General features: G+C 34.1%; 1 protein-coding gene across 9 annotated transcripts in view; it reads right to left on the bottom strand.

The window, feature by feature from the left end:
* The window catches only part of NBEA (neurobeachin), a 680,460-nt gene that overhangs the window by 462,010 nt on the left and 192,751 nt on the right, over positions 1–25,699 (bottom strand). For all 9 annotated transcript variants that reach the window (XM_047854707.1, XM_047854709.1, XM_047854711.1 and 6 more), the window contains 7 exons: positions 23,239–23,347; positions 14,471–14,552; positions 13,397–13,520; positions 12,373–12,565; positions 9,555–10,571; positions 7,583–7,800; positions 4,896–5,049 (listed from right to left, as the gene is read on the bottom strand). In XM_047854707.1, coding sequence (XP_047710663.1) covers positions 4,896–5,049; positions 7,583–7,800; positions 9,555–10,571; positions 12,373–12,565; positions 13,397–13,520; positions 14,471–14,552; positions 23,239–23,347 — 1,897 coding nt within the window. The remainder of the gene's footprint in view (positions 1–4,895; positions 5,050–7,582; positions 7,801–9,554; positions 10,572–12,372; positions 12,566–13,396; positions 13,521–14,470; positions 14,553–23,238; positions 23,348–25,699) is intronic.

Below are 25,699 nucleotides of genomic sequence, written 5' to 3'. Positions count from 1 at the left end.
AACTCTAAAAAAATCAACAACAACAAAAATAATGCCCTTTTCCAAAACCAAAGATTGGTCAAACTACATACTAAAAGAGGTTTACATTTTTTCTGTGACTATTGAAGTTAAAACCACCGATCTAATTTAGAGACTTGAAACTATTTTCGTGATTTATTTTTATGCCACATAGTTAACCTAGGCAAAACTGAAATTCCAAAAGTCCTGCTTCTTCAATGAATATTAAGTTCAAGGTGTTCACTATAATATAAATATGATGTAAGTATACTTTTTCCTTAAAGTTTCTACTAAAATATTTGCTTACAAGTAAGGTTTATCTAAACAGTTCAACTTTTCTTACGTGATGATACTGCCACAGCAATACACAACTGTTATCCTTAGTGTGAAATAGTATATTCCTATAAGATCGCAGGGCAGAAAACAGACCACCACTATGCTAATCCCACTGGGATAGCAGACAAAAAGATTATATCATGTTAATCTTTGGCCATCAAAATAAATCACGCGTCATGAATAAATTTGTCTCAAATATCCTATTTTAGGATTCTGAATATGACAGGATTATTTTATAAATGAGAAAATTATTCTATCATGATACAATTCTGAATAGTTCCAAAAACAACTAAATGAAGGAAACATTAGGAGCATTCCCCAACTATTGAGCTTTACACATATTACTTACCCTAATTTCCACAAACCCCCTGTTAGATAAGTATAATTAACACATTTTCATAAATAAGAGATTGAGAGTGTGTTCCTATCTAGGAAGTGGTAGAACCCAGGTTAAAATACAGATTTATTTTATGCCAAAATCCATATATCTTATATCAAATCTTAATTTCAGATTGTGTCTGAATCTCACTAATGGTGGGAAACAAGTCTGTTCGATGAAAATGAGAAGTTTCCATAGTTATCGTGACACCCATCTTTATGTGAGAAATGGGAAACACATATTCCTGAGTTGAACTTTGTATCATGATTTATTTCAATGGAGAATGACAAAGAAAACTTAGCATTAACCTGTTTTTGAAAAAGCTATCCTTCCTTGACTGAGGGAAAAAATTGTGCATGTTGGATGTTTATCTCTGTGTTTTTGTTCTGTTCCACTGAACTATGTCTTTCTAAGATACTACGCAGTCTTGGCTACTGTATTTAATATATAATGAGTCTTTCAAAATTGTTTTAACTATTCCATGTGAATTTTTTTAAAAAATAGTGTTTGTAAAAAAATAAATAAGTAAAAAATAGTCTTTGTGTCTACAAAAAAATTGGTGGGATTTTGATAGTAACTGCGATACGTCTAAATACCAATTTGGGGACAAGTGTTACCCCTGTTACGCTGAGTCTCCAACCCATAAACATGGTATAGTCTCCATTTATTTAGACCATCTTTGATTGCTTTTACCTGTCTTTTATAGTTTTTAATGTAAAGGTAACATATATTTATTGTTATAGCTCATATTTGAGAGTACCTCATATTTGTGTATTTAAGTATCTCATATTTGTATATTTAATTTCTGTGCCCACATGTTCATTGTTAGTAGAAATAACTACAACTAGTGTTACTGTTGACCTTGGTAAAATAAAAAAAGAAGAATACTTAGCATTCTACTTACCCTCTCAAAATTAAATACAATTTTAACATTAGACACGTCAAAAGCTAGAAAAAATTAGTATGGCTGAGTGTGAAAATTATATATCTTCTAATAGAACATAAGGACCACAACATACAATGAAACTGCTCTAAAAATTAAACTTTAAAAAATATTGAGTAAGTCAAATTTAAATTCTTATTTAATAGAAAAGGGTGAGTTTATCTTAAGCTCTAATTACTGAATTTTCAATGGTCAGTAATAAAGTTTTCATACTGAAACATTATACTATGTTAAACTTATGAATTTTATGTAAGGATTATGCTCTAAGTCAGCAGTCAGTAAACTATGACATACAAGTAAATCTGTCCCACTGCCTTTTTTTATAAATAAATTTTTCTTGAGACAAACCCGTACCTATTCCTTTATATAACTTTATATAACTGTCTTTTGCACAACACTAGCAGAGTTGAGAAGTTGAGACAGATACCATATAGCTCACAAAACTGAAAATATTTATCATCTGACCCATAGAGAAAAAGTTTGCTAGCCACAGCCATCCACCATTATTCATATTTATTCATTCATTTATGCATATATGCATTTTAAAATCACACCAACCTAAACAAAATCATGAGATCACTTAAACACCAGTTTCAAATATTTCTCTCTTTATATATCTAGGATTGAAATTAATTATAATTATAATGGCATCTACATAACAATGTTTCCCTTTGCTAATCTGTACACTGCCAATGTCTCCTCTTTCACTTATTCTTTCCAAAATTCTCTTCTGGAGTTTTATATTTAAATCTAAGCCAAAAACCTCCCTATCCAGTTCTAATTTTATTCTTCATTCAATCTCTTCTTTCCAAACTCTCCCCTTCTACTACATTACAATTTTTACCAGGAATATCACACAATCAAGTAAGAGAAAACAATACCCAGCAGTCAGCACCAATCAGAGTTCTAGCATCAAGTGAGAGAAAAGGTTCTGGATGGGTCTTTTAAGGAAGCAATTTATTCAAAGAACATAAAATCAGCTATGGTGTATAACCAGGCATAGGTACAATCAGTTAGTGGACCAAACTGACAGAAAGATAGAGAAATAGACAATGAAGAAAAATTTCTACAATTGAATGACTTCCTAAATCTGTTATGAACAGTCTAAGCAATAAGCAGTTTCAAAGTGCAAAATATAGTGATCCAAACTACAAAGCTAATAATTTTGAAATTATTAATTTGAATTAATTTGAAATTATCAAAATGCCAATATCTTTATTATATATTCATTATAAAATAAAAACAGGCAAACTTCAAACCTATACAAATTTTAATACCTACAATTAATTTTATATAGAGATCATTTCCAGTTCTGCACAAAATTTTAAATATTATAAAATGAATTTCAATACAACCTTTTAAAATTTCTTGACAAAAAATGACTGCTTAGAAAACATTAAAGAATTTTATATGATTAAAAAAAATGCCAGGAGAAAATACTGATTTATTCAGCTTTGAATGTGTAGAAGGGGAAAAAAAAAACCTCTTCCTGCCTCAATATTAGAATGCATTTAGAAAATCATATATGGCTCCCAATTTACCAGAATTTTGTATAAATCACCAGAGGAAATCAGAGATTAAAGAGAAGAGATGGTACATTAATCTCACAGGATATCCACATCCCTCACATGCCATCAATTATTTTTCTTCCTGGCTCCATTTCCTTGCTTACTTGCTAATTCAATTAAGGCTCTAATAATGATGAACTGTTCTGCACTCCCTCTTGAACTAGCCTGTTTGCCTTTGTAGACTTCTTGAATAAATTCATGAATGAAATCAAAGCGTATGTGCCTGTGAGGGGGGAGAGATGTTCAGGATACAAGCTTTTGCTGCCAATATTTAACTTTCAATGTTCCTTTGGGGGGGTGGGGGGTGATGCTATTGACAAAACTACAGAGAGAAAAGGAATCACGTAGGAAAAGCTGGTTAATGATGAAATAAAGCCAGAGATTAATTTGGAAACACTGCCACACCAAGTAAAAGACATCTTAACAACAACAAAAAACACGTTTCTCTGTGGAAAGAGCATACTTTTCCAGCTATGGATTAGTTTCCAATATGGTGGCAGGAACACAGGCAATATGAGAGGCAGAGTTCTACATTCTTTCCTATGTGAGCAAGTAGCTATGGAACGTGGTTTTTTAATAGAAATCAGAGATTTTTAACATTACAATTAAAATATGAAGTTAACACTGACCTATTATATTTTAAATATATATAATTAAATGCCTTTCAAACTTATTAATACATTTCAATGTTTTATATAGAATGAAAAACAGCTATATATAGTTTTAAATAAAATGCTGAACTAGTAGATAAAGCGAGATGCAAATGCTATTAGAGTCCATATGTCTATAAAAATTTTTTTGAGGTTTTTAAGGATTATGAAATTGTTCAAATAGTTTAAAAATGATATGTTATTTATATTTTTTCTATCTGAGGTACCTGAGTTTTTTTTTTTTTTTAATTTTTTTTTCAACGTTTATTTATTTTTGGGACAGAGAGAGACAGAGCATGAACGGGCGAGGGGCAGAGAGAGAGGAAGACACAGAATCAGAAACAGGCTCCAGGCTCTGAGCCATCAGCCCAGAGCCCGACGCGGGGCTCGAACTCACGGACCGTGAGGTCGTGACCTGGCTGAAGTCGGACGCTTAACCGACTGCGCCACCCAGGCGCCCCAAGGTGGTGCCTGAGTTTTAAATAAGAATTCATTAGTTTGGTTCCCTTTTGAAAGCAAATTTCTGGCTTCAAGATTACATCTCAGAGAACAGGAATATAAAACTCCCATATACAGTTTAAAATAATATTGTTTATAAATAATATTCCAATTAATTCACGTAAGATTCTGCATTACTAATAATGTTTTTTTTCTAAATTTAGATTTATGACTCTACTTACTTACACAATAACCATGTATTTGTATTTAGAACTTCAAGAGTTACAGAATAAAAATTTTAAGTTTACTATATATTTGAAAAGATAGGCAGTATATAGAAAATAACGTTAAGTCACTTATAGTTATGGCTCTTCTTCAAATTACTCATCAAAATTGCCAGATTAGTATTTTCATAAACACACATAACTGAAATGCAACACTGATGAAAGAGAAAGAAAAGGGAAAAAGTTTCCTTAGGTGAACATGTCTTGTTAAAATCCTTATGTTTAGAGCAGAGAATACTGTGGACATGCTCTTGTCAGGTAATTATAAAATACACCACTAGATGGAAGCAAAGTACTTACAGTTGGTGATGTAGCAGCGGAGAGCAAAGGTAAAATTCCTCCACAAGCAATGATGATGTTGTCTACCATTTGGGAAATGAGGTGAATTGTGTTATGTACAAAAATAATATTTTCATTGCTATTGACAAAATCCATTACAGACTTTGTGGAATGGCTAAAATAGCACAAAAACAAAACACAAGTGAACACTTTCTTAGCTTAATGCTACTTGTAACATTTATAAAGTAAAAATTATTGAAGAGCTAGGCAAATTTAAAATGGAATTATTAGAAAAGAAAACAATTTATAATTGAGATACCATATTACAAAAAACAACATTCATCTCGGCAGGGTTTCTTTGTATCCTAGTGTATTAATTCGTTACTGGGTTTCTGCTTTAAAAATACAGTACATTAACTAGATTCAAGACAAATTATATTAGGTCAATGAATTTAGCCTAAAAAGTATTTTCACAAAAGCTTGTTATTTTGTGTTGTAATAAGTTTTCCTTATTTACTATCCTTAGGTAATTTAGAACAATTGGATAGTTAACTCCAAGTTTACCTTTCAGGTAATTTCTGTTTGTTTTATCACCAGACTGGAGCCCCACCTGTGACCAGCCATACTGAAAATGTGTACTGCTAGTCACAGAAGTGACATGATGGGGAAATATAGATGAGTAAGTAAAAATTCAAGGACTTACTGAATTAAAAAAGGTAAAAGACCTTAAAGGTCATCAGTGCAGTTTCCCATACAAAACATGCAATGTAGATACCCAAAAACCTACACTGCTTTAGTTTGATGTCTGTCAGGAATATGAACTGTTTTCTAATGGGAAAAAAAGAGGTTATTCCATAATTGATTTTAAGTCAATGATTCTCACTCATCAGAATTGTAAACTATCATCTACGATCTTTTAGATGTCAAGCTGTATGACCTGATCCTAAAAATAAGTGCTTTTAAAAAATTAAGTAAAATTCTGCTTGGGGAATTTTACGAGAGCGCATGAAAACAGAAACATGTGGTATCTGTGTGTATGTTACGTATCCATCTTATGTTAAAGGAAGGGAAGTTGAGTACCACTCATTTGAGGACTACTAATATTATAATTAGGAAGTTACACTATGTATCTCCGTTGATGTCATGCTAACAGTAATGTGTTTCACTGTGTTCCAGTTTCCTTATTTATCATCCCCAGGTAATTTAGCATAGAACAACACTAACAATGGAAAGACCATTGTTTCTATCACATGAGTAGACTAAGGACAAACTGGTGAAATAAAATTAGAAGTAAAAGCTTTCTAGAGCAGACATCGACTGTTCTCCATAATAGTTATTCCTTCTTCCCTGCTAACACAATCTAGATTTTGTTCTATTGTTGAGCTAGATCAAGTACAGGAAAGGTTGGCTTTACCTCAGCTATGAGGTTATTAACCAGTATTGCTTTATATAGGCCACTCATTATAATCCCATTCCCTTTTGCTGGTGATTGCCTTCTGGCATGTGAGAGGTGAGAGGAAGATTTCCTGAGGGCTTCTTTTAGAAAAGAAGAAAGGAGGGTAAGGAGCATGACAGGGAAAAAGTAGCAGAGGAGGAGGAGGAGGAAGAGGAAGCAACAGAGGAGAAGAAAACGGGGAAAAGAAAAAAGAGGAAAGGGAAGAGGGAAAAAAGGGAGAGGAGGAACAAGGGGATGAAGGACGAAGAAGAAGAGACCCTGCCTTCCAGTCTGGGCAAGTTTCCAATGTTTTAGTGGTGCTAGGAGCTGAATCAGCCACCTTGAATCTTAGAAGGAAAATTAGGAGAAGCAGAGAAGTCTCCTGGAGTCCAGAGAACATCACGCCATCGATTGTTTAAGTCAATGACAGTAGGGTACTCTGTTCCAGCCACCAACTTCCTAAATTATGCGCACGCACTCTTGTAACTGCTTAATTTGTCAAATATTTGCTATTAGAAAATCAACTGAAAGTGAAGCAGGGTAATTATTTAATTTATGCAGACTGTTTTCTTTAGGTGATTATATATGAACTGATACTAACGACTTCAAGGGCAAAGGCTCTAAAAACAGATGTCATAGGTGATTTTAAATTTTAACACTATGTTATAATTTTATTACCCAGAATAAAGTTAGTATATGGTATTAATTTTAACAGAAAAAGAACAAAAAATGTGGAAGCAGCTTTGAACCAAAATTTAACCTTTTTGTTGTTGTTAAATCCCTTTCATACATAGAATAGGCAATGCCAGGTTTCAAAATTTTACTTTTTAATTGTCCTAAGTTCTTGGATACCTGTTGATTTGAGCCCTAGGCTTTATAACCTTACCTTTATGAAAATACTCATGTTTCTATACAAAGTTTTAGTGTTAGGTTATTTTTTAAGTTTATTAATTTTGAGCGAGAAAGCGAGCGCAAGCGGGGAAGGGGCAAAGAGAGGGAGAGAGACAGACGGAGACAGAATCCCAAGCAGTCCCTACGTTGTCAGCAAGGAGCCTGATGTTGTGGGGCTGAATCCTACCGGGAGATCATGACCTGAGCTGATATCAAGAGTTGGACACTTAGCCAACTGAGCCACCCCCAGGTGTCCCATGTTGGATTATTTTTAATAAGTTCAATTTGTGAGATTTCCAATGATATAATTCACTATGGATCAGTAATTTAAAATAGTCATTTTCTTAAGTGAAAGTTGTCTTAAGAAAAGAAATATTTCTACCTCCTCCAAACATGTACATCTGTTTCTAATGCAAACAGTAAATCGGTGAGAAGTCGCTGGTGCATTGGAGACCATTTAAACTCAGGAATACGAAACATTGTGGTGCGTGGACCTGGGCTGAACTGGCGCCTCTGTTCCTCAGTCATTGGCATGCCTCGAAATCCTAGGTCAACTCGGAGGTCTCTGTCTTGTTGTGTAATAGACCGACCCTGAACAGCCTAGAGAAAGAAAAGGTGAACTTCTGTAGACTGCCAAAGAAATGCATGATTTCAAAAAGAAAACAGTAAGTATAGTCAAGTGAGCGAGGAGAGCTCCTGCATGTAACTTTGATAGGTTATCTATTTTACACATATTATTCATCTGGTGATTCCATAGACAGAAACCTTTTTGAGCTGAAGAGGCTACTATTATTACTTTTATTTTTCTGTTTCAAAAACCAGGCAAGGACATCAAATACCTCAAGTCTAACACCAGGGTTCACGTTGAAAACCAAGTCCTCTTTACCCTTGTTTATGGAGTCTTCATATTAGATACATGTGTCCCTTACAAAAGTGAGCATATAATTAAAATTGAAGTATACGGGATATATGTCATTAACTAACTATACTTAGAAACACAAGATTAAAAAATATTACTTGAACAGATTGAAATTAACTCAAAAGTCTATTTTACTCACAATACTTCAATTTCAAAAAATAGTACATTTATTTGACAAGTTAGAAAACCAGAAAAATACCTACAACCTCTGAAAACCAGGCAAGCCTAGTGATTATTATGCTCAATAAACAACGCACTATGCTTTCCTTTCATTTAAATCTTCACCTAACTCAATATCCCCACTCCCTTCCAATTACCATGGTTGTACAACCGCCACAAAAATAGAAGCTGGCAGTTAACAGAGAAAAAATAAAAATAGCTTTCCCACACACAGAATACATGTTTTGTTTGTTTGTTGTGGTTTCTTCCCCACACGGAATATGTAAGGATTGTTATTAGAGTACAAAGACACCAGAAAGGTATGGTTTACTCTTTATAATACAATTCTAATGGAAACATGTTAACTTTATCTTTGATGATATGAAACAGTGAGTGGAAAACCCAGAGAACAACCAAAAACCCAAATCACTAATGGTAAAAGTATTCTTCAATTCTTAATCATAAATTAATTTAGCCTGGAAAATAAGGAAGTGGTCTTAAAACTCAAAGCTCCACAATTAAAATTCATATCAGAAAACATCATCTATTTTTAGCTTTACTCTGGTGAGGCCAGAAATGCAGCACTAACATTTCCTCACCACTAGGCCTAAGAATCTTTAATTTTCTCATAACCACGACTCTTAGCCACATCGTTGTAAAGAAAATTTTCACTGCTAATAAGTCCAAATTTTCTCAGCCATACTACCTACCTCACAGGGTGGTTGTGAGGATTAAATCTGAAAACATATAGCACAGTGCCTGGAACACAGTAGGCACCTGATAAATAACAGTTCCCTTTTCCCTTCCCTTTCATTTCATTTATCAGTTCAATCTGGGCTCCAAGTCCTCTTTGCTATAATCCACAGAACAGGGTTGGGCCTGAAGCTTAAAAGGTTAAAATTAATCAAGTATTCAGAATGAAGATCTTGAGTACAAAATGTGTAAATTTAGTCACAGAGTCACAAAATAGGGGAACGGGTAGAGCCCTTCCAGGTCATATTTTAATCTGGTACAAACACTTGTACTGTATAAGGAAATTCAGGCCCAGAGAGGCCCAACAAAGGTACACAGACACAATGTTGTGGAGTTGGAAATATAATTCAGATATTTTAAATTTTTTTTGTATATATACTACCATAACACGTGATTCCCAAAGTTCCTATAATGCCATAATTAAGTATAAACATGATGTAACTGTTCGGAAATTACTCTGCCGTAGTGCTAACAACTCAGGATCTGTCCAATGCATTTTTAGAACTCACGTAGGATAACTCACTTGCGTTGTAGCAGTGGTCTGGATTTTTCGAATTTCCTTTCCTGGTTCTTTGCCATCGTCAGATCTCTCAGTATCTGAAATTATACTTCCTGCATCAATATTTGGTACAATTTTGCTACCAGATGACTCGGTTTCCAGAGTGGTAGCAGTCATTTCAGCATACTCTAACCCTTTAGAGGATGATGCTAAGTCTCTTTCAGAAATACTGCTCATTCCATCAGATGTTGTATGGATTTTGAACTCTTTTTCTTCTATGATACTTGATGTACAACTTAAGTCTACACTACCAGTCATATGAGCAAGCAATCCAAGGTCATCACTAACACCAAGATGTACTTGTGTGTCCTGAATATTTGGAATAATGTGATTGCTAGAAAGTTCAGGAAGAAGTTTCTCCTCCTGTTTAGGTATTTTATCGAAGAGAAATGACGTACTACTATTTGGAAGTTCATCCTTCTCATCTGCTAGTGTTATCAATGGACCATTATCCTTTTCTTCATTTTTTTTAATGATACCAACACTTCCATGTACATTGTTCTGGAGTTTCTCAACAGCAGCACTATATACATTATCCAATAAAGATTCAACCTCCACAAGGGCACCATTCTCTCCACCTACTAACGTCTCTGGTGATAAATCCATATCATCAAGCTTTACTTCGGTGGCTTCTACTTTCTCTGCTTTTATATCAACCAAAAGATCATGCACTTCCACATGCACACCACCTCCCGGTCTATCTGAATTTCCAAGAATACCATCTGACACTTTTGTCGACATGAGCAAGTCTCTAGTGTCTGTGCTGACAGGGTAATCTGTCTCACTTTCCGGGCTCTGGCTTTGTGAGAGATCTTCCATCTCTCGGATTTCCATTCCACCCTTCGCTCCTGTTGTCTGTGACGAAAGACCAGAGATGGTGCTCACATTCCCTTTTTTCCCCTTTTTAATGTTTTCCTCCTCTTGTCTCTGATATTCTTCATACATTTTGGCTAAGTATTCTTTATGTGCTTCGTAAGTGACCTTAGGAATAAGCAAAGAAAACATTAAGGCATTTCATATACATACCAAGGAGAAAAAAATACAAGTAAAGTTATGTTAATAGAGAAAATGGTATCAAAATTACGATTTCAAATGTAGCACATATTAATCTTAAGATAAGTTTCATTAAGTAATTGGAAGTAATCGTCAAAAATAGTTACATATGACTTATTTTATATACGTGTGTGTGTGTGTGTGTGTGTGTGTGTATGTGTGTGTGTGTTATATATACAATGTCCAAAAACAGTTAAGTAAACTAGCAACATTAAAGTTTTAAGTGAAGTAATCTTTTCTTTTAGGTTGAGTATTTCAATGTTACTCTAACCTAATATGCCAGTTGAATTCCTACATATTTGAGTTCAGCTAACACAGAAAATTGGCTAATAATATATATAATATCCAAAGTATTACCATATCAGTTTTCACCATCTATTATTCATGTGTGCCTACTTCCAATTGAGATTTTTAAAAATCACACATATCTATAAATATGTACATTTTTAAACTGTTAAAACATCACAAATTTATCTTTATATAGACTAATGGGTTACTTTACATGGCTTGTTTAAGAATAATTATGAAATATATTTTTTCATAAAATGTGAAATGTTTTTCTTATCAAGTAGTATTTTAAAATTTGTTAATGATAAAAGGTGCCAATACATTATAAAATGTAAGTTTTAACAGAAATAAAAGCTCTTCTAAAATTGAAAATAATAAAGTTCAAAATCTTTCCTTATAGGCACATATGATATTGACCTAAATGACAACAGGATTTTAGGTTGAGAGGGATCTTCCTTTGGAGATTATGTTGATACAAAAATTCCTTTATTTTACAGAAGAGGAAATCAAGCCCTAAAAGTGGAAGCTGGCAAAGTATAGCCCATGAATCAAACGTGCTTATCACCTGTTTTAGTAAGTAAAGTTATACAAGAACACAGCCATGTTCATTTTTTACACATTTCCTATGGCTATTTTCACACCACATGGCAGAGTTAAATAGCTGCTTCAGAGGCTGGCTGTACAGCCCCCAAGACCTAAAATATTTACTATCTGTACAGGTTAAAAAAAACATTAAAAAGAACATTTTTCTAACCCCTGCACAAAAGGACTATACAAATTTCCTGAAGTCACAAAACTGAATTGTGGCACAGACTGGATTAAAAGCCAAACTTCTGACACCCACGCTTTTTCTAGGACACCACGTAATGAGAAATCTTGACTCCGATTTTTCCAGAATCTAATGTGTACATAAATGTGCATGTTAACTCACTACTTTCTCTCACCAAAGATCAGGTAACATTTAAAATACAGATATATAGATTCTTAGAATTAAAAAGGAAAGATAATGCAATTAAAAATGCCACTAAACTTAAACCCTTATTCATGATTCACTTGGAAATAAAGGCAATTTCTCATTACTTTTCAGAAAGTATTTTTCAGCATGTATTTCATGAAATATTCTTTTAAGAACCAGTAGGTATGTTTAAGGTAAAAGAACTATTGGCTTAGACTCGAGCTATAAAACGTATGTGGGGTTACGTCTGGGGTCTAAAATCCCTGGTTTATAAACATGGGGTTTCAATGAAATGATCTATAAAATATTTCAAGCTCTAACAGTGTTACAGAATAGAGAGAAAATAAAACCAAAAACAGTAAAGAAAGTGGAGATAAAGGAATCGGCCATAATGTAAAATGCCCACAAGATGGCACCAGATGCGTGTTTATAGCCATTGAATCCACAGCTGAAACCCTGATGATCTAAAGTGCTACATCTCCTTACCTTGGAATGAGCTATTGAGAGTGTATCAACCCAGACTCTCCATCCTCCCCATTCATATTTTATTGCATGATACAACAGAATCCGGAAGATATTGTAGACCATCTCGGTAATCTTCTGTTCCTCAGAATTTTTAGGATTGATATAGCCAAGAGAAAACATCCAATCCTGCCACACTGAACACTGCAATAAGCATCTAGTGGGTTAAAAACAAACAAACAAAAAAAATCCCACCTCATTAAAAATACCTGAATTATATTAGAATTTACTATTTTTAAATTTAGATAAAGAGTGAAAATATGATCTGACCTAGGTAAAGCAAGATGCACAGTCATTCTGCACATTCTATATTCTATACCTGGAATGATTTTCTCCCATTTTTCTACCTGGAAAAATCCAAATTATCATTTCAAATTGGTTTCCTAACTCTCCCAGTCAGATTTAGTTATCGTTTCTCTACTTCCTCATCACCTGTAGCACTCACAACGCACTTAACACATTACATATTAATCACTCGTTTCTTGTTATCTTCCCCATTAAATTGTGCCAAGACTGAACACGGAGACAATCTGTGTGCAGCACAGTGCTTGATACATACCAGACATTCAATACATATTTGTTGAAGACTCAGGAAGCACCCACAGCCTTAGACTGTACCCCATGTCTTAACTAACTTAAAAATGCACCACAATAATCAGTTATCGGACAGAAACTGAGAAAAGCAGAGATGAATATGAGCAACTCCAACACAATTACAACACACAGGTATCACCAGAAGGAATGGTGCATCTTAAATATGTGTACTCATATCCACAATTAAAATATAATGCCCACATGATCAAATAAAAATATAAAAGTAAGTATAATGAATGTACATTAGATCAAAGAAACATAAAATGCCTTTTCGGAGAATTACAAGTATTTAGCAACATGGGAAAGTTTTGAAAAACTTTTTGAAAGAGACTAAAAATAAAGGAGAGAAAATAATTACGGAATAAAGCTTTGTTATAGTATTGAAATTGCTTACCTTCTATTTTCACGACTGTTACTGAAAAGTTTTATCATGTCAGATAAAAATAAACGACGAACTTCCATCAGTTCGGCACTTGGTGTAGAGTTTTTTAACAAAGTTGCCACCACCTTAAGAATCACTGTGAATACGCACACAAAAAAGTCAAGATTTACAACTGCATATCTTCCACTCAAAAACCTTTACTCATTTTCAGCTTAGCCCTATGGTAGGTGAGTTAGAAGTATTATGAACTATGGTAAACACCGTAATGATTAAGGTGGTTAGGAAAAGTTTCGATTTAGTTTCACATGTTATCATGTCATTACTGCATTAACATAAAGAACTTCCATTTGGATAGCTAAAGAAAATAAATAAAAAGAAGAAATAACAAGTGTTGGTGAGGATGTGGAGAAAAGGGAACTCTCCTGCACTGTTGGTAAGAATGTAATTTGGTGCAGCCACTGTGAAAAACAGTATGAAGGGTCTTCAACAATTAAAAATAGAATTACCATTATGATTCAGTAATTCCACTACTGGGTATTGACCCAAAGCAAACAAAAAACTAAATCTAAAAGATATATGCACCTCTATGTTCAGTGCAACATAATTTATAATAGCCAAGATATGGACACAACCTAAGTGTCCATTGGCAGCTAAACAGCTCAAGAAGATGTGGTATTTACACACACTAGGATATTAGTTGTAAAATGAGATCTTGCCTTTTGCAACAATATGCATGGACCTAGAGAGTACTATGCTAAGAGAAATAAGTTAGAGGGAGAAAGTCAAATACCATATGATTTGACTTACATGTGGAATCTAAACAAACAAACAAACAAACAAACCAAAAAACCCCACAAATACACTCAGAACTAGAGAACTGCTGGTTGTCAAATGAGAGGGAGGTAGGGAAATGGGCAAACAAAATAGGTGAAAGGAATTAAGAATTACATACTTCCAGTTACACAGTAGATAAGTCACAGGGTTATATATATATATATATATATATATATATATATATATATCCTATGCTGTAGGTATAGCATATATATATATATATTTTTCTTTTTTAAATTGCTATTTGCTCACTTGGATTCTGGATTTTCACTGTAGAATCTGGCTCTGGATGTGGTTTGTGTACAACTTGAGTACATACTTGCTCTGTCAAGATCTGAAAGATGAAGAATTTGAATTTCATTTAATAAATAATTTAAATCATAATTTAAAAATATAGATATACAAAGAATGCAAAAAATGTCAATTCTGTCAAAATCAAATGAAACTCTCTTCTAAGGGTCCTCTAGTCATTCTGAAACTTCTAAACTCTTTAATTCTTCAGTTTTCAAATTTTGTTTATTATGGATAAAGACAAAAACAAACCAGTATTGACAGAAGGAAAGATTAATTAGGAAATCCAAGAATTACTCTGTTTGAAATACCCTTACACTGTACATCCTTAGCAAACTTACGGTGTATAAACATTTTACTCTTATGTCATTAATTTTTAAAAACTTAGAAAGTAAGGCAATAAAAAAAATAATGTCTGAGCTTAGGTCTCAACTTCAAAATGAAGTGTGATAAAGGAAAAGTCTTCATTAGAAATGTGGCTCTTTGTCATTTACTAATGAATTTTTCTTTAAACTTATTTTTTCAAATAACAAAAAAAATGACAAGAAATTAACCAAATAAAGAAAAAAAACAGAATTCTAAAACATTTTCTAATTTTTTCCACTAAAATTTAGCAGTCTTTATGAGTGTTGGATTCTTACACATCTTTTTCACTGTTATATTCCTAGCAATCAGCACAATGCCTGACACACTGCCAATATTCAAACATTTGTTAAATTTAAGAATAGATAACTGAATTATATATAAATAATGGACATATGGCTGTTCACTGTATTTTAGGCTTTAGCCTGTGTATACCTATTCTTGCATGAGTATAGTCCAATGAGACTATACTTAATAAGAATATAATTTCATATTAGTGATTTTATTTCCTGTTTAAATTAATATGCTAAGTTCTGAATGAAACGTTCAGTTCAGCCTACAGTAAGGTACATTATCTATGGAGAAACCATAAAAGTAAGTTGAGAGCCTAGTTGTACTTAGCCATTATTATGAAAGTTGAGGATGGGGAAAGGGAATTAATTACAAGCCAGAAATGATCCCTTCTGATTAGAAAAAGACCATGATATCCAGTATAGGCACTTTTCTGACCTTCTTCTCAGAAATGAGAAAGAAGAAGAAAAAGGAGATAAAGATAGAAAACTGACTTAATGTATATTAGGAATGTTTATCAAAAAGGTATTGCCTTGAAATTAAAACTAACCTACCGTCACTAAAATGATAAATACAGGGTTTAAGAACCTCTCTCCTTCACGCCTATAATTGTGTTTAAACCAAACACTTTGTTGTTGAAACTGAACAGTGCCTCAGGATTTTCTGAACACTGCACTACAGACATGCACTACTAATCAGAAGGAGCAGACACATGGGACAAAAATTTCTTTGCAAATCCTAGGAATTTGAAAATACCAAAGAACATTCAGTGGTTTTGTATGCATACAAGAAGTTTTCACACCAGTCTGCCCAAAAAAAGCCCTGGTGTGACCCTACAGCCCAGTGGACCACATCCCTAAAATTCTGGTTACAAACAGATTAAAAATAACTGTAGACAAGCTTGGGAAAGATCAGGCCACACTCTTCCATGATGAAGATTAGTTAAAACCGTCTCACCCCAAAAATAAGAAACCTCATTGCAAAGAAAATATTTATCCCCAAAAATCTACAATTTTATATTGTCCTTTTTAAGTCTGTATTTAATCTTCTAACGATGAGGAAAATAATGGTCTTGCCTACCTAATAAACTTGCTAGGAAGATCAAAGAAGGCTCTATATGTGAAAGTGTTTTGAAAACTATAACATATTCAAGTATGAGTTTAATTACAAAAACATATTTAGAAACTCAACCCAGCATGTACTTATTAAGAACCATTTATGTGCCCACACTCTGCTACATAGTTGGAATGAGAAACATAGATGCTAGGTGGAACTATTATTTCAAGAATCAATTAATTGTCGAGACAGGCATAAATACATGTTCCTTTTTTTTAATGTTCATTTATTTTTGATAGACAGAACACAAGGGGCAGGGGGTGGGGGAGAAGAGAGAGTGGGAAACACAAAAATCTGAAGCAGACTCCAGGCTCTGAGCTGTCAGCACAGAGCCCAACGCAGAGCTCGAACCCACGAACCATGAGATATGACCTGAGTTGAAGTCAGAAGCTTAACCAACTGAGCCACCCAAGCACCCCAAGAACCTATATGAGTTTTTAAAAGAGGGAGGGAAATAAGGAGATATAAATAAGGAGAGATGAATATAGATATAAACATTGTAATGAAAGGACATGACTCAAGATGGGCCATGAGAGTTTGACTTGTATTGATTACAGATACACATAGGAAGCTAATCCCAGCCCCTACAAAACCAAAATTGTAGGAAGGGTTCAGAGCCAGATACGGACATGAAATCCAATATGCATTAAGCCTTAGAGCACATCTCAATTCATAGCCACATTTTAAGAATTCCATAGCCACCTGTGACTAGTGGCTAATCATTTTGGACAGGGCTGAGGAACAATAATGAATTATAAGCATGGAAGTAACTTGATAAATATGTATTTAGATACACAGATCTGAGCCTAGCATTATACATTTAAATTCTATTTTATAAATGGAATTATCTCACAACTCATGGGCCACAGAAAGAGTTTAGGCTTAAGCAGGAGCTGTTAAAGCTTCCTCTCTGACCTACGCACTCCCCAGCTTCATCATGTATAAATCATTTTAGATAGTAGGTTCAATTTCTAAGACAAAAGTAGTACTAGGCTATTTCTTGAAATGGCAAACTATTGACCCCACCGTTACACCCAATTGCCACTGTAAGTATCTGGGGTCAGAGAATCTTCGTATCTTTATAATTTGAACAAGCTGTATTACTTTTTTCACTTAGTTTCTTTATCTGTGAAAAGAATATTTGAACAAGATATTTAACATACTGTTCACCTATGAGAGTCTATAATTTTGAGAAAAGGGTTTCATTACTAGATATTTATAAGTTTTAAGCATGCTACCACCTTGTAAAAATTTTGTGTTCAGAAACTGTTATACCCTAACAGAAAAAGATAAAGTAACCAAAATACATATATACACATTTTTATTTAAACAAAACAAAACAAAACAAAACTTGTGATGAGCACTGGGTGCATGAATCACTAAATTCTACTCTTGAAACTAGTATTACACTGTATGTTAACTAAATGGAATTTAAATAAAAACTTGAAACTAAAAAAAAAAAATCAGTTCATTATTTCTGTAAGACATTGAGCTCTTCAGATGAGAAGTTCCCACACTTGGCTGCCTCTCTCTACATTAATATTTAAAACTGAATTATAGGAACAATATTTAAAGAGAAATAGTAAACCCAAACCTATGAGGTAAAATTAATATCCCAATACTTAATACAGTAAATAATCAAATAGTGTTGTTAAGATCTATATCAAACAGAACAATCTAGTTTTGTGCTTACAAGACATTTTAAAATCTACCAAATTATATTTTTAAGTATGTTTGAGAGTCCTAACAAGTATTAAGAAAATATAATTACCCATAATTTAGAGATGGAATAAAAAAGCAAAAATAAAGCAAATCAACTTAAGATACAAATTTTGCAAATAATGTAATTCTCAAAAAGTATTCATATAAAAATAATTTTGAGTTATTTCAAAGAGGAGTTCAGTAAAGCCAACTTACTTCTTAGCATAGGACCTATAAGAATAAATTCAGCTCAGAAAACTACGAGACAGGGATATTTCCTTAATAATTTTTAAAAATTTTCAGAACTGAGATAGATCTTTACATCTTTTATACAATGGTATCTGCTATATCTTGCCAAAAGGTCTTAGTTACTTTGTCCTTTAATATTTGTTATTTATTCTATTATAGGCATTACCAGACTTAGAATTTTTTTTAAAAGAGAGATTTCTTTGTTTTTTTAAGTTTATTTATTTATTTTTTGAGAGAGAGAGAAAGTGAGCACAAGCAGGGGGGAGCAGAGAAAGAGGGGGACAGAGGATTTGAAGTGGGCTCTGTGCTGACAGCAGAGAGCCCGATGTGAGTGAGGCTCAAACTCGTGAACTGTATCATGACCTGAGCCAAAGTCTGACAGTTAACCAACTGAGCCACCCAGGTGCCCCAGATTTAGAATTTTAAAGATGACAGTGGCATAGTCCTTATCTTAACTGGCCTTCCAAAAACTTTAAAAAAAAAACTCATATGCTAAAATATCATTACCAAGATCATAGGCTTCACAAAGTTCTTGATTATTTCTGTGCTTCATTTTATACTTTACTACAGTTGTAGTGATATTGATTTTGATACATTGTTTGGGGTGAAGTTAATTTCCCCAAACCAAAATGGAAATGAAGGTAAAAGAGCTTTCAAACTGAAGATTATCAACCAAATCATTCTTGCCAGGGATGTAGGCCCTGTTCGATGCTTACTCACAAGGATAATCAAACTCAAGCTGCAGGTTTTGAGGCTGAGTTTTCCGGTTACAGTTAAATTTCACTTACTGTGTTAATGAGAATTAAGTTCAAACCTGTCACATGAGTTTTAATTTTCTGTGACCTGATGCTACCTTCCAAAACGGTACATACAGTCTTTTAACTTTGGTAATCTAGAATTAGTCATCCACCATCCTGCAGTCTAATAACATAATATGGCTTGTTAGTGGTACTAAAGCTTATGCTAAGACCCCTTCTACTTTTTTATGGGATCAACAGTGCAACCCAATCATATCATAACCATCTTTCTTTTTTGGCTTTTTGTATACTTGTGTTAAGTTTTTCTTTTTTAGAGTATAATTAACTTAGTCCATCTTTCCAATTAACCATGATTATTATTCTACTTTAAAAGCAGGGGCGCCTGGGTGGCTCAGTTGGTTAAGCGGCCGACTTTGGCTCAGGTCATGATCTCGCGGTCCGTGAGTTCGAGCCCCGCGTCGGGCTCTGTGCTGACAGCTCAGAGCCTGGAGCCTGTTTCAGATTCTGTGTCTCCCTCTCTCTGACCCTCCCCCATTCATGCTCTGTCTCTCTCTGTCTCAAAAATAAATAAATGTTAAAAAAAAAATTAAAAAAAATAATAAAAAAAAAGCATATATTACACTCAAATTGGTCAGAGACCTTGTAAGTTAGTTCCTTTATCTGCAACATCCAATATCCAATATCAGAAGATCTAAACTTATCCATACTTTCTCCACTTAAGACACGGAATCAGCAACAACTTGGCTTTTTTACTGTAGAATATCATTAGAGATTAAAATCTGGATACTAAGAGAGTGCATATGAGTATAGATGGTAGGTAAAAATAGTGCTGCATTTGCTATTGAGCCACTTTTCAAGAAAACTAATAGAAATACATATGTTCTTACTTTAAGGTTAAGTACCTAATGATTTTTCAAATTCAACATAATATATTATGCTACATTCTTATTTTAATATAAGGTTTCACTAACTACAAAGACATTCTACTCTTTTGACACTAATTGGTTAAAACAAGCAGGGGGTTTGAAATTCATGTAGGCAAAAAATGATTTAAAAAACATGTATAGACATCATCAACCAGAGAAGGATTAGTCTGAAAAAACCAAGATAGAAACACAAATAGAAAGAGCTCTAATATGATATTGTAGCACAGTTTTGATTCAGAGGACTTTCATGTTGTCCACCAAAGGCAGATTCTGACATTTTTTACCTTATGCACATACATTATGGAATCTGCCTATCTTATGACCATTTATTATTAATGGTGAGACACAGAAAAAAAACTGTTTAACCTGTGATTCTGTTTGTTTAAAAAGGCAACAACAACAACAAAAATCTAGTTTCATAGGGTTGTTGTAAGACTCTGAGATAATGTATGAAAAGTACTTATACCAAAGTGACTGTCACAGGAAATACACCCTCCAAAACAGTTACTATTATTAGGGAAATATAATATCAGAATCAAGATGATTTGTATACGGTAGGCTTTTCTATTATTAATGCTTATTCAGTTTTGTAGGTCAAATATTGGAGCAATACTAAAAAAAAAAAAACCACTACGGTAATACCCAGTGTTCTGGACGATAAGCATTTACAAATCATGTAATTAGATGAATGAATAACACAAAGTTGTAATATTAGGCTTAAAAATGAAAGAAACAGAGCAAAGTTTTTTAATTTACTCTTAAATTTAATGATGATAAGACAAAACGGAAAAAAAAGATGAAATAAAACAGCTGAAAGTAATGTTACAGACCTGAGGCCAAAATACTATCCAGGATACCATCTGCTTTTGTAAACAGATATAAAATAAAACAGATACAATACAGTTTTATTGTCCAGCGCACCCATTTGTCTCACAGTGTCTACAACTGCTTCTGAGCCACAACTGCAGAGCTGAGTAGTCCCACAGACACCATAAAGCCTGCTGCTAGAGACTGAATGTTTGTGTCCCCACTAATTCTCATCTTGCAAACCAATCCCCGGTGTCATGGTATTAAGAGGTGTGGAGCCTTTTAGAAGGTGTTTAGGGCTTGGGAACCCTCATGAAGGTCAGACTATGACCCTTTATAAAAGAAATCTAAGAACTCCCTTGACACTACTGCCATGGGAGAACACAGTGAAAAGATGGTTTATAAACCATGGAGTGAGTCCTCACCAAACACCAAATCCGCCAGTGCCTGGATATTGGACTTGCCAGCCTCCCAAACCGTGAGATACAAATTTCCGTTGTTTATAAGCCACCTGGTCTGTGGTATTCTGTTACAGCAGTCTAGACAAACTAAGACTACCACAAAGCCTATAAATATCTAGCATCTGGCCCTTTACCAGAAAACTTTGCCCTCCCAACTATGATGAACATTTTATAATAAAAATATTTGCAGTATGTTGTTAAGTGCAAAAAGGAGAACCCAAAGCTATGGGGAGGATGATATTTCATGAGTTTTTTGTATGTGTGTCTGTATGTGTATGTGAGCTGACAAAAAACTTTATATATAATTCAGTACTGATGGAGACACCAGAAGTAAATTTTTTTTGGTGTTTTTCTGTATTTTCCAAAACTCTATAATGAATGCATATTAATTCTGATATCAGATTAAAATGTACTTTTTAATAAAAATGACAAAAGAGTGGAGAGATATTTCTCTGTTACAGCAGAGAGAGAATTTTATCTTTGTAGCAAAATTTTTACAGAAAGGTAGATAGAAAACTATTTTAGGATTTGTGGGTCATATGGTCTCTCACAACTCAACCTTGTCATTATGGTTTGAAATCACTCATAGACTAAGTGAATAAACGTGACTACCTTCCAATAAAACTTTATTTACAAGTATGAAATTTGAATTTCATAAAATTATACATCACAAAATATTCTTCTTTTATTCTGGTCATTTAAAAATGTAAAAACTATCCTCTACTTGTGGGCCACCCAAAACTAGAATTGAGATATACTGTGCCATTAAGAATTTTAGCATTTGCCCTCAATGTCTCTCACTTCATTTTTTTACTCTTGTGGAGAAATCTGCAATGATGATATTTTTTATTTTCTGCCTACTATTTTTCTGAGTGAAGGATGTTATTACAAGTGTTTAATCTATTAGCGTCAATGTGTAACAGTGTCCTTGTGTAACAGATAAAATGCTTTGCCACCTAAATCTGTAACAAAATAATTCACACTCCACTGTATTTTAGACGTGTGAGACCTGAAGTCCACTTTTCTTATTCTGACATGACGGTTATGCACTGGTATTAAACAAAAAGCTAGACTTAAAATACCTGTGATACGTGAAACACTATCAAGTCACCACATGCCGTGATCTGTAGTGCAACAGAGCAGCATGCAAAGTGTGATGAGAACGTGACAAACATTCTCTGTTGCACCTACTCAACTCTGCTGCTGTGACGCAAAAGCAACCACCAGTAGTATGTACAGGAATGAGCACAGGGGTTGTTCCAACAAAAGTATTTATGGACACTGACATTTAATTTCATATCATTTTTATATGTCATATTTTATTTTTCTTTTGCTTACTTTCAACCATTTAAAGACAGAAAAACTAGCCTTGGCGCCTAGCCACACAGACAGGTGTTAGTAAGTTTGCTAATCCTTGTACTAGAGAAAAGAACTAGGGCCACCAAAGACCAGTTGTAGGAGAGTAGAATTAAGGTTTTAAGGTTAACACGGGGATTATTACTCATATTTTACTGGTCCTTAAAAATAAAAACAGCTACTTTGGGAGGTAGTGTGTGCATTTCATAGAAAATACAGAGCTCAAGCTATATGGCTATATGGTAGAAATGATGAAAAAAGGATTTGTGAATTGAGATGATAAAATCTACTGCTCTTTCCAGATACTGCTTTCACAAATAATTTTTACCTATAATTTACCTCACTATCAACTCTAGGTTAATGTTGGTAGTTTCAAAGGAGACAGAGATAGAAAGAATTAGCAGAGGCGGAGGGAGGGAAAGACCTAATATATAATATAATAGGTGTGGTTTGTATGAGAAACACTGAACAAAGTCAATTAGCCAACCCATACTAAAAGAAAACACCTTGGACTGACATAAAAAGATGGGCAAATAAATGTACATGGGTATGTTTTAAAATAAAATTTTAAAATGTAAGTATGTGTTCATTTTTGAAAATAATGATTTCTGGCTTTTTGATTAACTGACCAACTACTGATCCCAATTACATAGAAGGTTTCCACTAAATACATTTTAAATCGTCATCACATTTTTTTTTACCTCATAAAGTGTGTTGTATGTGGTGACAGTCACAGTGTTTGTATGCAACATCAGCCTTTCTCCAAGAAGAGTGAAAAGACTATGAGTATGCATAATTTCCACTTTTCTCCTGGAGAAAAAGGGGGAAAGAAAAAAAAACACTATGAAATACATTTGATTACCTAATCACATGACTTTGGGTTTAGAAAGTACAATCTATTAAGCAGATACAAAATCATACAAGTAATTATTTTTACTAACTTCCATCTGCAGTAAAATAACATTTATAACACAGCTATCTTCTAAAGTTCCAAAAACACTATTTAAACACTCCTCATATAAAATGTGAAATATACAAATTATAAATATTATATAAATGTTGACAGTTATTATTTTCAAATTTTTAATGAACTATTTAGGAGTTATTTTTATTAAGTTTAAAACTATTAGTTTCCACTAATACAGAGACCACAAAATTTTTAAATCCTTTCTGTCTAAATTTAAAGTCTATACATGTTTGTTTATTTATTTATTTATTTTGAGAGAGAGAAAGGGAGGGACAGAGACAGGGAGAAAGAGAATCCAGAGCAGGCTCTTCACTGTTAGCACAGAGCTCGATGCAGGGCTCAAACTCATGAACCATGAGCAGACCTGAGTAGAAATCAAGAGACGGATGCTTAGCTCATTATTGCTTGTATTTGTGGTCTGCCATTGGATTTAAAACTGAGAGAGAGAGAGAGAGAGAGAAACACACACAAAAAAACTTTCTTAATTACTTACTATTGGCTCAGTTAACTGTCCTCCCCACACCAAATCCATAAATAGAATAGAAGGCTGTACTCAGGGTTTCCTACAACATTTAGTTCTATCTCAGGGAATTGCTATGAGCCTCTCACTTGTGTCACTGTCTTCGAATTCAAGATCTGGATCCTCTTGGCTCTCAACCCAAGGCATTTCATTTCTTACCTTGATTTGCTATTGTTCCCTATTCAGATCTGGCAACACTGATATAAATTGGGTATTCACCAATTCGTATTCCTTTCTTCCTGAGAGCACAGGTATACTACCAATTCCAGCCTCTTTTACACTCAGGTGTGACCATTTAACTGAGTTTTAGCCAGTGGAATGTGAGCAGGAAAGTCATGAACCATTTTCAGGCCTGGCCCACAGAAAAGCACTCATGCATGTCTTCCATGCTCTGTCTCCAAGGCAGAAACACAGGAGCCACATGACGAAGACAGGGAGGACAAGATGGAAGCAGCAGCCCAGGTCTCTAAATCACAGCTTGCAAGAAAGCCACCTACTGTGGAACACCCATTTGGATTTTCAATGAATAAGAAACTACTAGTTTGATAAGCAGCTAAAATTGTGTCTGTCTGCTGCAGCAGCCATTGTTACTTTAATTAATACAGAAATCAAATAATGAACCATTTATCTGGGTACCACTCACCTGGAAATCCTCTCTTCTAACATCAGCCTCCAAGCTCCACACTGTACAACAAAAGACACAGGGCAGCTGTTTCCCCCCACCTAATTCTCCTCAGTCCAGGGAGGGAAACAGCAAAATAACTGAAACCCAAGAGCTTAGGCACCTGTTTGTCTTGTGGCTGTGTTTGCGAAACACTTAAACATGACTGAAAAAAGGTCAACTGGTCATTAAAAATTTTTTAAAAATCAGGACTAATGGATATTATGGGATTATAGAGGGGAAGGCTTTAAGTATTTTCCAATTCAGGCGACACCCAAGGCAAGGACGACTTAAACTTTCATTTGCTCCCTAATCAAGAAAGAACAAATGCCAAAGTGTATTCCTTTATATATCTCTCTGATACATGAAGCTGGTAAAAAGTTATCCAAATTAGGCTACCTGGAATAGCCTAATTAGGAATTTACAATAATCTCTTACCTACACCAGTATAATTTCAGCTACTAAAGAAATTCATGCCCTTCTGATTATCTTCTATAATGTAAATTTCTATAGAGCAGCTATATTCTAGCCTTTTGTGGGGGAATTGAAGAATCTTCCATATATACCAGAGAAGAGATGGGTCAGCTTCATCCTGCAGTTTGCTTTAAAACAATGTTTATCAATAATTTTTGCTGCACAGCACTGAAGAGATAGCCAAAAATGCCATCCATGATCTCAGGCAGAGTGTGGGTGAGCTATACTCCCCATGATCCCCATGTGACTTTGTTTCCCACAGAATCCCTAATGAAAGACCCAACTCAATGCATTCATCTCAAAAAGACTTCAATAGGGCTTAGACTAGAGATACTAAAATTTTGAACCTTAACTTTAAGACCTAAACAGACTTCAGGCTTTAGTGCCTATTTGCTTTACCCTTTGAATTTTACAGGATTTCTGTCCATTTGGATTAAGAATGTAATCTTTTTTAAAAAAAGAGTAACCTTTTAATGTCATACAAATTATACATTTATTAGCTTACTAACATCCCAATGAAAATATAATCCAATTTTCTTC

This window comes from Prionailurus viverrinus, chromosome A1 (assembly GCF_022837055.1).
Source record: "Prionailurus viverrinus isolate Anna chromosome A1, UM_Priviv_1.0, whole genome shotgun sequence".
Lineage (NCBI taxonomy): Eukaryota > Metazoa > Chordata > Mammalia > Carnivora > Felidae > Prionailurus > Prionailurus viverrinus.
Note: the sequence above shows the minus strand (reverse complement) of the source record. Positions and strands in the feature narration are given on the sequence as shown.